Below are 14,778 nucleotides of genomic sequence, written 5' to 3'. Positions count from 1 at the left end.
AATATAAAGTTAAGTGAGGAGCTAGAATAGAGCTACAGTATCTTAATATTGACGGAGGTATCTCATCAGGTCCCGCTCCTTTATTGGCATTCAGGGAGGACAGCACTCTCTCAAGTTCCACGGAAGAAATAGAAAATTCTGCAAGAGAAAATGCAGTTAACTGGTCCTCATATGAAGGACACTCAACATGCATCTGGTAGACAGATGAAAAATGCTCTGCGAAAAGTTCGCATATATCTTGCGGGTCATCTACAGCCATATCGTTTAGATGCATTGTGTCATTTATCCCTGTTTTGCCCTTTGTGTTGTTAATGTGAGCCCAAAAGGCCTTAATATTATGTTGCATGGCGCTTTCAACTGAATCAATATACTGCCGGTAACAGTGTGCAGTAAGTTCCTTACATTGTGTCCGCACACTGCAAAATTCTCTATATAATTTCAAACTATTTGTTGTTTTATATTTGCAATGCAGCCTCTTCTTTAAGGATACCAGTCTCTTCAAATCTTGTGAGAACCAACAAGGGAAGGTAGAAGCCCCACAAAACTTTAAGGGCGTATAAAATTTAATCAGGGCAGTAAGATTAGAGCAAAAGGTTCCAAACGATGCCTCAACCTGCTCAGGACTAGTCAGTATGGGGTACTGCCAAAGTTGCAAGTTACGAAAGATTTCCTCCTCATTACTGTTGTTAAAGTCATACTTAGAGATCTTACTTTTGGATTTTCCATGTTCAGAGCATATAATTACAATATCCAAAGCAGGATGATGAGATTCCAGATTTACTAAAGGATCTAAGGCCGGGTTTACTGATACATAGCTGTCTGATGAGAATATGAGGTCCAGCAAGACTCCACGATCATTCATAACTCCATTAATTTGTTGAAGATGAAAGAGATTAGCCAGGTTTAGAATAGAATTAAAGGAAGAGTCCTGCACAGTTCGGGTGGTACATTCCTGTATTAAAACAATACAGTTCGGGTTTAAAACAATACTGTATTATTAACTGTATTATTATTATCATTAATCATATAATTAATAATAAATGTAAAGTGTGATGTAGTTCATACAAAACAAGTAATGAATACCTTTCTTTCTCCCACCACAAATAAACAAATATGGGCTCCGCCTAACCCCTGTTTGGATTTCTCAACATAGCCCACATGGGCTGGTATCAAGACATGAATGGAGCTAATTATAGCCATGATTGATCAGTCTAAAAGTAAAATATACCAATGGAGAATCGTTTAAAAGAAATTTAGTGTTAAAAAGCATTAGGCAATGTGACTCAGCTATGAAACATACAAATATAAACATTTAACACTTCCAGCACTTCAGCCATTGTTGCACAGGTTCAGTTCTGTTCGACTCCAAAATATGGGTTGATAGGAAAAATAATTCTTAAGTAACTATTAATTTTTCTGGTAAAAAAAATACTGAAGCTAAAAAGAAATTATAATGAATTAAATAACTACTATATGTTAAGAGTCAAAACATGAATGTCTTAGACATCTCAACAAATTTAAAACTCACAATAAATAAATTCTACAAATAAGTCAAAAGAATTAAAAATAAATCATAAACTAAGTTTACAGTGAAGTAACTCATAGAATTTCTAGAAACTAAAAAGTCAATTTTTTATTTCTACATTGACTTATTGAGTTTCACACTCTTTTTGTTAAAGAATTTAAATAACAGTAGCTTTCTGGACTTCAATTCTAAATCATGCAACTTCCACAAATGAATGTGAGCATTTTCCAATAAGTTTAAAAATCCATCAACTAGTAGGTTGATGACTAACTCCTTGCAATCCCTGCAGATAGATCAATTTCTTTCAACGATATCAGCATCAATAATGGGGACAAATGAGAAATCTATAATGGGTTGAGCATTAGCAAACAAAGCCTTCACTCAGAGGGCAGGCAAATTTCTCCTAAGTCTTCGTCTACTTGTCCACACGATATCTCAAAAAACTATTTGAGGTATGTACTTGAAATTCAGCATACAGCTTTGTTTCTATAAAGGCAACATACAGTTCAATGGTGGTGCATGTCCCTTCATGCAATTTGGCTGAGAGTTAAACACGTTTTTTAGGTTTGCTAACCCTAACTTTTCACAGGACATCTAAAGTACGGATTGGGCTATATAAACTTGAAATTTTGCACATTTTGGTATCACTTGGGGGCTGACAGAATTCCTTTTCTGTCTGTTTGTTATACTGTCTGTCTTCTTCAGAATATTTCAAAATGAAATCGAACCATGGACTTAAAATCTTGCATATTAATATTGCTATCACTTGAGGAGCAGGCAAAAATCCTCTTCTATTTGTTTCTCTGTCTATCTGTATTCCACAGAATATATGAAGAATAAATTGATCGACAGCTTTGAAATTTTGAATTAATCATTAGTGAAGTTTCTTATACCACATATGGTCTGGTTATCTCCTAGCTTGTATTACAAGTAAAAGGGATGATAGGACGAGAGCTGGTACCCAGACATCTTCTGGTGGTTATTATGTTTTGTCTAAAGAAATGTATAAAGCTACCTAGGAGAACTGTGGTGATAATTCCCTTAAACAGTCAAGACATGATTCCCCAACTTATTTAGAACTAAGCACTGTGAGACGTTCAATTACTTCCGCAAGTGATCTTGCACAACGAAAAGACAAAGTTACTAGAGTTGACATTGTACAATTGTTGAGAATTATTGAGACCCTCAATATGAGCATATAAAGATATTGTATAACAATTCAACACAGGAATATCACTCACTAATGAAATGAGTCAATAATAACATTTTTGTTCCATTATTTAGCTAGCATGAGATAAAGCTGTTGCAACTGTGTCACATACAACATCATAATGTGATGACTATGCATCCTGAGGCAATTTTGAACTTCAAGAGTGGCAGTTCCCAATACAGAGAAATCAGTACAGCATTTGACATTTAAATGCTGTCTTCTCCTTGTATTCTTATTAGTTCAAATGTGCACACTGATGATGATCCAAACCTGAGATCCCAAGAGAAGCATAGTCCATCCTGGATGTTGAGAAAACCATTCATTGGACTGAACTTGCTTCTCCATATCTTCCTAATAAGTAAATCTCTGCACTATGGTCTGATTCATCACTGTTTTTTCAAGTTTCACAAACGAGATAAGACAGTACGATATTGTACATATTCTTGGATTATTTAGGAAGCAGTAAATGTTTCCTTAAATAGCTTATACTAAAGGTCCAGTTTTTATATTATCCCAATGTGTTAAGAAAACCAAATTTCACACAAAACGTGCAGCATAAAAGACAAAATTGTTAAACTCAACACTACTCTTCTGGGACAGAGCTAATCTCAATTATTGTGTATTTAGATATACCCACTTTCATTGCATGTTAACCACCTACAGGCATGCACTTCATATAATACAGCCTAAGATAAATATCATACCACTTTTGGTAGAAAATATCGCACTGCAAAAGACTTGTACTGTGAACTGATTAAAAATACCTGCTCATTGATTGATGAAATTTCAACTTATCCGTAAACTACCACATTTTCTTGAGGGACACTGTTCTATATTAGTTTTAAAAAAACTTCTCTTGTGTAATAGTCTATCCAGCATTGCCTCAAGCAGTTTCCATTTTGTCTTGTACTTGCTTAATCCAACCACTACCAGGTCCTGTGTCAAGTCTGTATTAAATGTGCAACAGAGTCTAAAGAGTTACATGGAAATTGCTTTTGTACTGAACAACTAAATGCCATAGATATTAAAGTACCTAACAAAGCTAAAAAATTTGACAAAGCCACAAAAAAAGATCAGAAAATTGTTTAAGTCACATTGGGATACTAAAACCTTGACTAGATGACTCGCTATCAAATCTCTGAAACATCCCAAAAACGCAACAAAAAGCTGACACAACTTTGACAAACTAAAGAATTACCAATGATAACAACCTTGGCACTCATAACCTTCCCCGACAATTATCAAACAAATCGACTTCACTGAGCCATATCTTCAGAACTTGTCAGAAGCATGTCTGAAGACCATTAAGATAATACTAGTTGGTCAAAGTCATATGGCTGAACATATTTTGATGTACAACTTGTTATTTTATAAAACTAGACTGTAGCAGATTTATAACCACACTTTAATTAATCTAAAATTTTAGTGTTTGCTTAAATTTACACAATTATCTTAATATTTTTAGACACCTTTTTTGAAGAGGGTGGATTTCAATCCTCAAAACGTATAATTTTTTATAAATCAACCATCCTCAATGACAAACTTTAAATCTAGAAGATAGTTATGCCAAAGGATTTTGAAAGCCACTATGACAGTATGACATTTGCTACACAAGATACTGTACTGCCACCTTAATGAATGCTCTATATAAGAAATGAATGCTTCTTCTTAGGCTGAATTTATCAACTACATCAACCACATGTATTTCATAGCAATGAACACCCAGTCTATCTTATATGAAAGTCCTACCAAAATTGTATGAAGGCTATTACTCACCTTTGTGACAGTAGCTAATTCACACTTAGGTAGAATGTGGCAAATTCTAATGTAAGCTTACAATACAGTAGAACCCCTCATATCCGGCCTCGGTTTTACCGCACCTCGGTTTATCCGGCCACTTCCCGGAAGCCAATATCGAAATTTATTTACCACGGCTTGCAGACGCGCAGTTGCACGCACTAGTCTCCCACGACTCTTGCGTTATTTTTGTGTATCTATTTGTTTACATTTTCTTGTGTTGTCCTCAGTTGAGCTAATAGGTTTAACCTGTAAACAGTTCGTTGATTATTTCCAGTGCGGTTAGTACAGTACAGTACAATTGTTTTGTTTCGTCAAGTGCTGTGTACTGTAGGATGGTTTATCCGGCCGAATCGTTATCCGGCCAGGGGCTCGGTTCCGTGGTGGCCGGATATGAGGGGTTCTACTGTAGTTTTCTATTAAAGCCCTTCAGGTGCGAATACATAGAAAGCAGCGTTACGCGAAACTATCAAACACAAGTTAACATATTGAATACAGTACTGTACACAAAGAGGGATGTGACGCGATCGTATTTTATTCCATAAGAACTCTATTTCATAATTTCACGTTGTGTCTCTAACTAGGCCTATGTATTTTTTTTAGGTTTACAAAAAGTAGCCGATAGATTTTGGAGGATATACACTTACATGGATCTTTAGGAGGACCTGTTCGTGAGCGGAGAGCATCGCTGTAGCCTCTGCCAGAGTCGCTCCCAGGAGAGTCAATTCTGGTATCATCTCCACCACCCGTAGTTCCAGCCATTCTCTGCTCTAGAACAGAAGATACAAAAGAGTTTAGGAGTGGTGTAACTAGAGTAATGGAGTTTAACAATGGAGTTTGTGTTACAAGAGGTCTGCGCTCAATGACAATCTTCCGCAGATACCTCAATACCACCAACTATTCTCGCTTTAGCGGTATGTCTCATCTCATGCGCGCAAGTGGGGTGGTTTCTACTCATCTGGATTTCTTCCACGATTCTGTACCATCGTTCAGAAAGAAAGTGATTGCTCTGTGTGACGTTACCTAATGCTGGGGCCGTCGACTCCCCTCATTATAGTGCACGTGCCTCCTCTTCAGTTTCTGTTTTAAGTTCTTTTCGTTGTTGTTTATTGTATATTTATTTGTTATGGTATTTATAGTCTTTCTGTTAGTTATATCAATTGAAATAATAGTATATTTTTTTTGTAACAGAGGGCCAGGTTTCCTAGGCCTGGTAGTTGCCTCTCAGCCATCCGGCTTATTGTGCACCCTCTCCCAGGTTTAAGCTGTATCAAATCCCAGGCCTTTACAAAACCATGAGATCTTCTGAACAATGCTTTCCTGTTCCAACCCCTCTTCCGTATGCATAAGAACACCTAGGGATCTTGAGCGTTTGCTCTGTAATGCCAGACATTCAAATATGACGTGCTTGGCTGTTTCGTCAGCCTCGCCACATTTCCTGCACAGTGTTTCCTGAACTGGAATACCTATTCTGTTCAGGTGACTTCGGAATATCCAATGACCTGTAATAAAACCAGTCACCTTTCGGATCTCCGTTCTACTCATTCTAAGGGCATCTGCTGCAATGTTCCTTGATGGTCCCTTGAGCATCCGCTTTGCTTGTACATTCCCCTCAGTATTTCTCCAATGTTGTAGGTGTTTGTTAACCACCCACTTGGTAACTGATCTACGTGCTAAGTTATATGAGACCCCACACGTTGGTTCAGGACCGGTAAGAGGACGGTCGGCTCCCAAGTTAGCGCAACTGTCTGCCCCTTCATTACTTACCCGCCTTCTGTCTGTGATTCCTCTATGTCCAGGCACCCAAGTTAGAATAACTTTATTGGTTTTCGCCAGCAATTTCATGACCTTATGGCATTCCCAGACTGTCTTCGAATTACAGTCATGGTTGGCCAAGGCCTGCAGAGCAGCCCTGCTGTCCGTGTCAATGTAGATGGTTTTGCCTTTGTAGCCCCTTTCCACATTAACTCTTGCACATTCTCCAAGGGCTGTATCTATTCACTGTTCACCTAATCTCTATTATTGTTATTGTTACCTGATATTTCTATTGTTGTTAGTATATTATATAATCTCAATATGTATTCTCTTCATGTGAAAATAAAAAACCAAATATTGGTTAACTCTTTTTATGAATTTTCGTATGTCAGCATACTTCTTCAGATAACAAAAAGTGTATAAATATTTACAAAATCAAATAATTAATAACTAAATAGCAACAAGAAAAAGAACTAAAATAGAATAATAAATATATATATATATATATATAGTTTATTTCTTAGTTATTATAAAAACTGCAGACCTATACACTGTTGACTCAATCCCACTCTAGTTTATCCTACTGTTATCTTAGATACTTTACTGATGTTAGTCCTTATTATATAGTTTATTTACTGTTTTTCCTTCATAGTATTTAATTAATTGTTGTTATTTCTTATTTTAATAGCTCTCCTTAGGCTCTATGTTCTATGTCCTATTGCTATAAAGTGTTTACTAGCCTTACAATTTCCAGTCTTGTACAATTGTTGCCTGTGTTGTTTGCTGGTCATGCCTCCTTGTTGTATGTTACTATTTACTCTCTGTCTTGTTAGCTACTAAGAAAACTTTAGTACATCTTGTCCATAATTATTTTTTGTTACTTTTGTATAAAATTGGCGTTTGCCATTGAAATAAATAAACAGTATTATGTTCAACCTGACAGCAGATTATACTGTCTTCAACCATTATACTGTGTATTCAGTATGAGGCACTAGATTTTAAATCTCACTTTAAAAACTGGATGATAAGCCATTGTCATCACAAGTTAATTTCTCCACCTTACACCTGAGGTCATGAATTAAAGGTCATTTGTAGATAATAAACATTGTAATATAACATTTAAAGAATTTTAAATTGGTAGATGATAAAAATTGTAAAATCATCATTTAAAACATTATACGGGTAGGGTACGATAAGCGGACCCGGTTTTTTATATTGAAATTGGCAAACGATATTACTTAATCATAACCACCGATATAATAAATCGATACTGATTAATTATTTTGAACAAATAACTTAAATAATCTATATCAACAGCTGTAAACACTTTCAAATAATACACGTAAGGTAATATTTAAATTTTACATATAAGTAACATTTGATTATTAAAAATGGCAGTCAATTTTAGAAGACTAAGTACACGACATTGCTTTGAAAGATGATAAGACATGTTTTACGTGGCTTCAACATGTTGGACTCGTACCAAAAAATCCATTATGTGAAATTTGTGGGAAAGAAACAACTGCAACTGTGAGAGGAGCAAATATGGTCGTCTTCACTTTTCCTAATGTTGCTTATAATAATTTGTTTCTATACTTTAAATATTAAATCCATATTTTAATTTAAAACATATGATTGCTATTGAAGACTATAGATACTTTTATATCGATTGATAGTCTAGGATTTGAGATGCGAATATTAGGTATCGATGATTACATTCTTCAATATAAAAAACCGGGTCCCCTTATCGTACCCTGCCCCATTATACTTTGATTGGTGACATTTTATTCTGGTATTACAAAGAACTATAAGACCAATAAATGACAAATATTCATTCCATAAGTTTAAAAAACACAAAATTAAATATTTTTATCTAATTTAAATTTAAATACCAACTGATTCAAACAACCAACAATAATTTGGCATGATTTTTAAATCTAAAATGTTGAATTATTTACAATGCCCTAGGCCTACAATCATTTTGTATGGCCTATTACAATAAAAATCATGTTTATAGTAACACTAACCCAACCAATGAAATTACTAAAGATGTTCTTTTTTTATAAAAGAAAGAATAATTAATTAGCAAAACATAATGATGATGAGTTCAAACTTATGATTGTAAGCAGACTCACTAAACCTAAAAATGTTCTTTGATACTTTGAGTTTGAGATAAATTATGTATTGTTATTTTGATACCAAACACTTATTAAATTACCGAGACGAGACCTAGACTAGACCTGTCCATGTACTATAGCATTTTTTACCAACATTTCATTTATTTACAATCTATTCAATTTGAGAAAAACAATAAGTAAATAGTATATACAGAAACAACATTGACAATTAAAATTGAGTTAGATGTTAACCACTGTTAACACTAACATAATTAATTCAAGAACCTAAAAGGTAGATCCAGGATGGCAGTTCGGTGGAGTCTGTAAACATTTTTAGAATTATCAAGTAGATTTACCGCAAGGTGGTTTGGATGATCTTCTAATCTTGAAAGATAAATGCGACTGAATTTGGTTATTTCTTCTTTGACTGTTGGAATGTTCAAATCTTGATGTAGCGTTTTATTGGATACATACCATGGCGCTTTTGCAAATTTTCTAAACAATTTTGATTGATACCGTTGTAGTATCACTGTACTATAGCTTGACTGCGTCTGTTCAACAAAAACTGTCGTCTGCTTTGTTACTAAATGACAGCTGGTCATCTCTTCCAGGAGTATTGACCATTTTAATAATATATTAACATTAACCTAAAAGAGTACATTTTGGTCCACTATTTGAAAGAAACATATAGATGGTCCCGATAATATCATATAAGTCGGCAGCACTGTATGTTATTATTACTAGACTGTTTTACAATCAGCTATAACAGCTGATTTTGTGAGTCTCCACGCCTCGGACGACTCTAGTGTGTGATTCTTCAATTTTGAACATGGTGTTAGATGCATTCTTTATGTGAGTATAACACTGGGAGATTTTTTCCTGGTGCTTTATACTTTTTTCCAGGTTAAGTGTTAGAGAGGGCTTCTTAGCCCTAACTTCGCCTGGTAAAATAAGACATTCTTTACTTTTTTTTATATTGTTGAGCCATTTGAATATTTTAAAATCCGGAAAGAGTTTATAATCCGTTCCCATAAGGAGTCAAAACCAAAATTTAGTCTTAATTTAACTACCCATTTGGACTTTAAGATTGATTGATTGGGGATTTAAGTCGATTTAGGCTTGCTAGCTTGCAGGTTCCTAGAGAAAGATGTAGCTATTCCATTTTATACTGGTATGTTATAAAAATTAATTTTAATAATAAAAAATATAAAAACAATTAAATATTAATATACTTAAAATGAACTGGATGTCGAATGTGGATCTTAATAACAACAAAACTTGGAATTACATCTGGGCTTTGTGCCCAATTGGGCACATTTTATTTTCTGCTATGAAATACAAAAATTAATAAAACAAATAATGTTTACTTTTCTGCGCTTTAATTATATATATATTAATTATATATATATATATATATATATATATATATATATATATATATATATATATATATATATATATATATATATATATATATATATATATTTTAATTATATAAGAAAAATAAGTATCGAGAGTTTTTGAAATGTTGTAAAAGGTCGTCCCTGAAGAGGGGTCACAATTGGCAATGTACTTATTGCTGTAATTGAGAGAGCTATCAAAGATTACCACATAAATAATACCACAGACAATGGATACGTTTCTATATCCATTGTCTGTGATAATACTTACAATTTAGTTTAATTGGTCTATTGCCAAAAACCATGGATTAGTAAACTTTAGAAGAAAATTACTACAATCCAAAGTTGTAATATATCATCTGTTCTGTTTGGAATTGATGATTATCTATCGATGGCTGTGATTTGTGTCGCGTGAATTATTAATAATTTATGTATTATTAATTTTTATTGATAATCGATTTACTGTTTGTCTAATTAGGCGATGTACTGTATTATACACAATCGAGGCACCTTATACCATTGAAATGTTACTGCCTTCTATGTTCGAATCTACTAATGCATTCCATATTGCGATAATAGTATTGATAGACCAGCAACCCAAACATGAGTTATGGCAATGTTAGTACAAAGTTATGCAGGAAATTAGAATTGTTTGCCCCTTGTCAATAAGCAATCAACTGTATTAAACTCTGTTCTGAGTACTGTATATTACAACTTGATTGTACCGATACAGCAGTATTGGTACCTAACGGCACGCCCCCAATTACCTGAAACACTAAGACATGCAATCTTATGCTTTACCAACCTTCTACCTTTGATTGTATTAGTTCTCTACGTAATCAAAATTATCACCAACACGGAAAACAGAATTCATTTCGATTCATTCACTTTCCTGACTTGTCAGTGTAAAATTACGATATAGAAATACAAATACTTATGTGTTTTTACTATTAGTTAGATGATGTTTAAGTCAATTAATGAGACAATAAACGTCCCCTTCTTGTTTTAATACTGCAGATAATTAAACATATTTTGACCTAATGTTACAATATCAATACTCTAACTGTTACGTAGAGGTTTATTTTTATTTCTAGATTTCGGGATATTTTAGTATTGTAAATCTGTGCTTAAAGATGTTATTTTAATACATCAATATATTTTTACAGCTGTTGGGGAATAAGAATTCATTCCCTTATACATTTCACCCAATTATTTCCTGTTCTCCATACTGATTTAAAAAATAACAACATTCATATTTGTACCAATCCACAGGCTCAAATACTTCATAAACATTTCACTACGGTATTGAAATATAAGCCACGGCCGATATACATCACTGGAAACTTGTTATAAGAATAACACACACAAACAATGACTGAGTAAACAATCTCATGCACCTTCTGCCAAATGTGTGTTTATTTTAGCAACCAAACATGAATAGAGGACCTACATTTTCCGTTTCTTTAGTTCCGAGCTTAACTTGTTGGTATAAATTAGTCAAACATCCGAATTCCATGTGGTGTAATTAGATACAGTTCGAGGACTTTAGCTGTGCGCGTGATCTTGAGTGTGTGGTTATAGGCGGGAGGGGTGGCGGGGTAGCATTATGCGCTGCGTCCCGAAAACATTTCCTGTAACTCATGGGTAAAACCCTCCTTTCAGGAATCGTAGTGACCCAAATAACTCATCACATTTGCTAAAATCAGTCTGTTTTGTGACAGTGCTGATTGTGGTGGAATTAAATAATAAGAGAATACCAAATAATAGCAATAATAGGACTTATCCTAGTTTTTCAGTTGCTATAGTGTTGTTTAACGTGTTTTTGAAAATAACGTATTTGTCAATACTAATCTGCAAATATAAATCGTGAGTTTAAAGTCATTAAAGTGATTGTTGCGCCTTCATCTCAGCGGCTACCACGTAAACGCAACCCACCACACAGATAGCGTTTATTTGTTGAAAGGGTAGTATTACGGCCCTATGAGCACAGCTAAATTGCTCCAAACTGTACTACGTGCTAAACGGTCATCCTCAGTTATGAGACTCAAATGGTTAAAAAATACAAGGATTCTCCGGCGCATTTTACAACTAATAATTGCATTTTAAAATAGTTGATCCATGCGAAGTAAAATACAAGAAACCAAAAAATATCATTTGTTTTATGTCGTGTTAACTTAGATTATGAAGTTTTATAAAAATGTAGTGTTGTTATAATACAATGCAATGCAATAGCATGGTGAGAATTTTATATGGCCGGGAAGCACGTTAATTAAGCAGACAGTTTTTAATTACCGGACTAGCCGGTGGTGCTTCATAACATGACCGGTAAAAGACCCTCTCCCCCGCATCGGATGTCTATTCTCCCCCACATCGGATGTCTATTAAGTGTACCGCATAGTTTCCGAGTAATTCACGCGCTGCACAACATTGGCAGTGGTAGCCAACTGACCAGTACGAGTCTGAGGCAAGTACGAGTGAGTGCGAGCGCGTGTGTAAGCCAGTGGCCCGGTTGGCAGCCTCCGAGCTGGCTGATGTAGGCGGTATTTTTAGCCGTTCAAATAAACGCTGGTTGTTTGGTCGCGATCATGTAGGCCACAGTAAACACAGAGGCTGTGGACACGAGCCATGGCATCCTAATTGGATGGTTTTATAATGTTTTGTCTTAGCAATAAAAACTTTGTCCAGTGTGGACAATTTTGTGAAATATCTGTCGGCATCAGAAAAGTAAATGTACATCAGTAAATTATTTTCACACACAGACAAAGTGCTTTTGTGCCATAAAATCCCTCACCACTCCCACCCAAAGTGTTGTATCTTCAGTCCCACGAGTTAAAAAGACGCCTCCAATGAAGTTTTAGAGATGCGCTTAATTTGGATAGTTTTAACTTACCAGATAACCTGAAAACCGCCCAAAGAACTATGTTAGTTTAAATATAAAACCCTTGCATGATAGAATGAATACTAATCATCGGTTTTCATCTAAAAGGCAATACGATAAATAGATTTCACGGCGTACCCCACTAATATTATAATTACGAAAGTTTGAATGTTTGGATGTTTAGATGTTTGGAGGTTTGTCCTCGAATCACGCTGAAACTGCTATTCGGATTGTGCTAAAATTTGGTACAGGTATAGCTTTTGGTCTGAATTAACACTTAGAGTGCTTTTTACCACCCATAACACATTCATTTCACCAAATAAAGTCGAATTCAAATTGAAAAATTAGTTTGTTTACATTCGAATTTTATGATATTGGAATGTTTTACATTGGGTCCGGCAGATTGCGCTACGACACGTAATATAAATTTAACTGATACTTAACAGCTGTTCACACTTTCAGCTGAAGTTCATAAAAGAGGCAGAAACATGTGTTTACATTTAAATTTTAGTTTTTTTTTTTTTTCAAAAGCTTTATTTCTGGTTCAATTACTACAAGTAAATAATTATACACAGAAGTTTGAATCATAGAGAACAGAAGAACATAGAAATTATTAACATTAGTGGGTTTGCTCCAATGGAGACACCCTATAACATAATACAGTTAACAGAAAATAAACAATAAAATTAGTACTTGACAAACAATGTAAGTTTCAAATTATAATAAAATGTCTTGAACAAGACGTGCTTTCAGTCTTCTGTTGACAGTTCTTTGGCCAATGTTAAAATGGACAGCACCTGTTGATTGGTCCAGAGTTTCTAGAAATGTAGCACTTAGTTTTCGGATGTAGTCACAGATGGTCGGAATTTCTAATTCATTATGAATCTGTCGGTTTCTAACAAACCATGGAGAATTTGTTGCTATTCTCAAAACTTGTTTTGGAATACTTGAAGTTTGTTCATTTTTGATTTATGGAGGCAAGGACCCCAAACTGGACAAGCATAAGTTAAGAGGGGTCTGAATATTCCTTGGTAGATTAAAAGAGCGCATTTAAGTTTAAGAGATGATCTTCTATTGATAATTGGGTACATTTGTGCCAATCTTGTGTTTGCTTGATTTAATTTTGAATTTATGTGCTGTTTATAAGTAAGTTTAGAGTTCTATTAAAGACACCCAAATATTTAACAGTTCTGTCATTTTCATTCCATGGTATGATGTTATCTTGAATTTCTATATTCCTTAAGGGATTGAATTTTCTTAGCGAAAAATATTTTCGCTTCACATTTTAGAGGGTTAAGTGCGATTTTTCCAATTAACGAACCAATCCAACAGTAGGTCTGTATCAGTCTGAAGCATGTCAACTGCTGTGTCAATGTCTTGATGTTGGGAAATCAAGGCAGTGTCATCAGCGAAAAGAGCAAGCGTAGAATGAGCTGGAATGGGTAGGTCATGCATGAACATATTAAAACAGGATAGGTCCTAAAATTGAGCCTTGTGGCACACCAGCCCGGATCTGTCGAAACAGTGGAATGAGTAAGAATTTATTTTTACTGAAAAAAGTCCGGTTTTCTAAAAAATGATTCGATGATGTTTTGCAAGTAATTTGGAAGTCCAGTTTGAAATAGCTTATACAGAAGGCCTTTGTGCCATACTTTGTCAAAGGCCTGAGCAACATCCAGAAACAAAGCAGCAGAGTGTCTTTTATTTTCAAACCCTTGCACTATTGTTTGTGTTAACCTCGCAAGTTGCTGCGTAGTAGAATGTTTTGCCCTAAAACCGAATTGGTGGGGGAGGAATACATTGAGCATCTTCAATGAATCTGCATAGTCTCTTCTGTATTAGCTTTTCAAATACTTTTGCCAGAGTGGGTAGTAGGCTGATGGGTCTGTAACTAGAGGGATTTCTAACAGGCTTACCGGGCTTGTGGATAACAATAACTTCAGCATGTTTCCAGGATTTAGGAAAGTAACCAACGAGTAGGCATGCATTAAATAAAGTTTTTAATAGCTGATGGGCTGTTGGCGGGAGTTGTTCCTTTAATATTAAGTTTGTTATCAAGTCATACCCAGGAGCTTTCCTCAACGGTAGGTATTGGA

At 34.8% G+C, this 14,778-nt stretch overlaps 1 protein-coding gene across 1 annotated transcript in view; it reads right to left on the bottom strand.

Moving 5' to 3' along the window:
• Nucleotides 1-14,778, bottom strand: part of LOC124368266 (titin-like) — a 246,264-nt gene that overhangs the window by 128,861 nt on the left and 102,625 nt on the right. The window contains exon 17 of the mRNA XM_046825567.1: nucleotides 5,180-5,302. Within this exon, the coding sequence (XP_046681523.1) occupies nucleotides 5,180-5,302 (123 nt within the window). The remainder of the gene's footprint in view (nucleotides 1-5,179; nucleotides 5,303-14,778) is intronic.

Source organism: Homalodisca vitripennis, chromosome 1, assembly GCF_021130785.1.
Source record: "Homalodisca vitripennis isolate AUS2020 chromosome 1, UT_GWSS_2.1, whole genome shotgun sequence".
Classification (NCBI taxonomy): Eukaryota; Metazoa; Arthropoda; class Insecta; order Hemiptera; family Cicadellidae; genus Homalodisca; species Homalodisca vitripennis.
The sequence above is the reverse complement of the archived record's forward strand: the minus strand, read 5'-3'. Positions and strand labels throughout refer to the sequence as shown.